This window comes from Bison bison, unplaced genomic scaffold, assembly GCF_000754665.1.
Source record: "Bison bison bison isolate TAMUID 2011002044 unplaced genomic scaffold, Bison_UMD1.0 scf7180017864500, whole genome shotgun sequence".
NCBI lineage: Eukaryota > Metazoa > Chordata > Mammalia > Artiodactyla > Bovidae > Bison > Bison bison.
In genome coordinates, this window is record NW_011495059.1 from 7332226 (window position 1) to 7333334 (window position 1109).

At 50.9% G+C, this 1109-nt stretch overlaps 1 protein-coding gene across 1 annotated transcript in view; it reads right to left on the bottom strand.

The window, feature by feature from the left end:
• The window catches only part of DLGAP4 (discs, large (Drosophila) homolog-associated protein 4), an 89771-nt gene that overhangs the window by 87518 nt on the left and 1144 nt on the right, over positions 1-1109 (bottom strand). Inside the window, exon 3 of the mRNA XM_010829248.1 lies at positions 1001-1103. Coding sequence (XP_010827550.1) covers positions 1001-1103 — 103 coding nt within the window. The remainder of the gene's footprint in view (positions 1-1000; positions 1104-1109) is intronic.

A 1109-nucleotide genomic window follows, 5' to 3' on the forward strand; every position in this document is an offset into this window, starting at 1 on the left:
CCCTGGGATTCTCCAGGCAAGAACACTGGAGTAGGTTGCCATTCCCTTCTCCAATGCATGAAAGTGAAAAGTGAAAGTGAAGTCGCTTAGTCGTGTCCGACTCTAGCGACCCCATGGACTGCAGCCTACCAGGCTCCTCCGTCCATGGGATTTTCTAGGCAAAAGTACTGGAGTGGGGTGCCATTGCCTTCTCCGTAATCAGGAATAGGTCTTATTTATTTTTTGATCTCTTCACTTAAGTGCTCATCTGCTCATCTACCCCTCTCTCCTCTCATGTTTCTTGACCACTTCCTCTATGACAGACTCTGTCTTGGGCCTTGGGGACACAGGATGGCACCAGATATGGTCCCTGTCCTCAAGGAGCACCCAGTCTGGTGGCAGTACCAGGTAGGAGGTTGGCACCAGAATGCCATGCAATTGGTTCTAGGAGGGGATAGATGACTCAGCTTTCAGATTTTTCTTCTCAAGAGCAGGGATATATGGGCTTCCCTGGTGGTCTCCTGGTTAGGAGTCCACCTGCCAACGCAGGGGACGAAGGTTTCATCCCTGGTGCAGAAGATCCCACATGCCATGGAGCAACTAAAGCCTGGATGCCACAACTACTGAAGCCCGTGCGCCTAGAGCCCATGATCTGCAACAAGGGAAACCATCGCAATGAGAAGCCCATGCACCACAATGAAGAGTAGCCCCTGCTCGCGGCAACTAGAGTGGGAACCCAGCACAGCCAAAAATAAAAATAAATAAATCTTTTTTTTTTTTTTAAGGGGGGGCAGGGATATGTTTTAGTCCCTACTCAGGGCTGGTCTCAGAAGGGTCTTAATCAATGGCTCTTGAGCACATGACCAATGGAAAGAATCTTCTTATTAGCAAGATACCACCAGCCACCCACTTCCTAGGGGAGTAAACAGAGGCCTGAGTGAAACAACTTTCCAAGTCAACCTGTGGTACAGCTGGGTCTCAAATTGGTGCCTTCCCCACAACCCTTCACCCCACCCCTGACCTTGGCAGGGACCCACCTGCAGGTAATGGTAGGCGAGACCCTGGTGGCAGGATTTGGACTTTAGCAGGCTCTTATCCAAGGTGGCCGAGGTCTTCTGGCAGACCTCGTG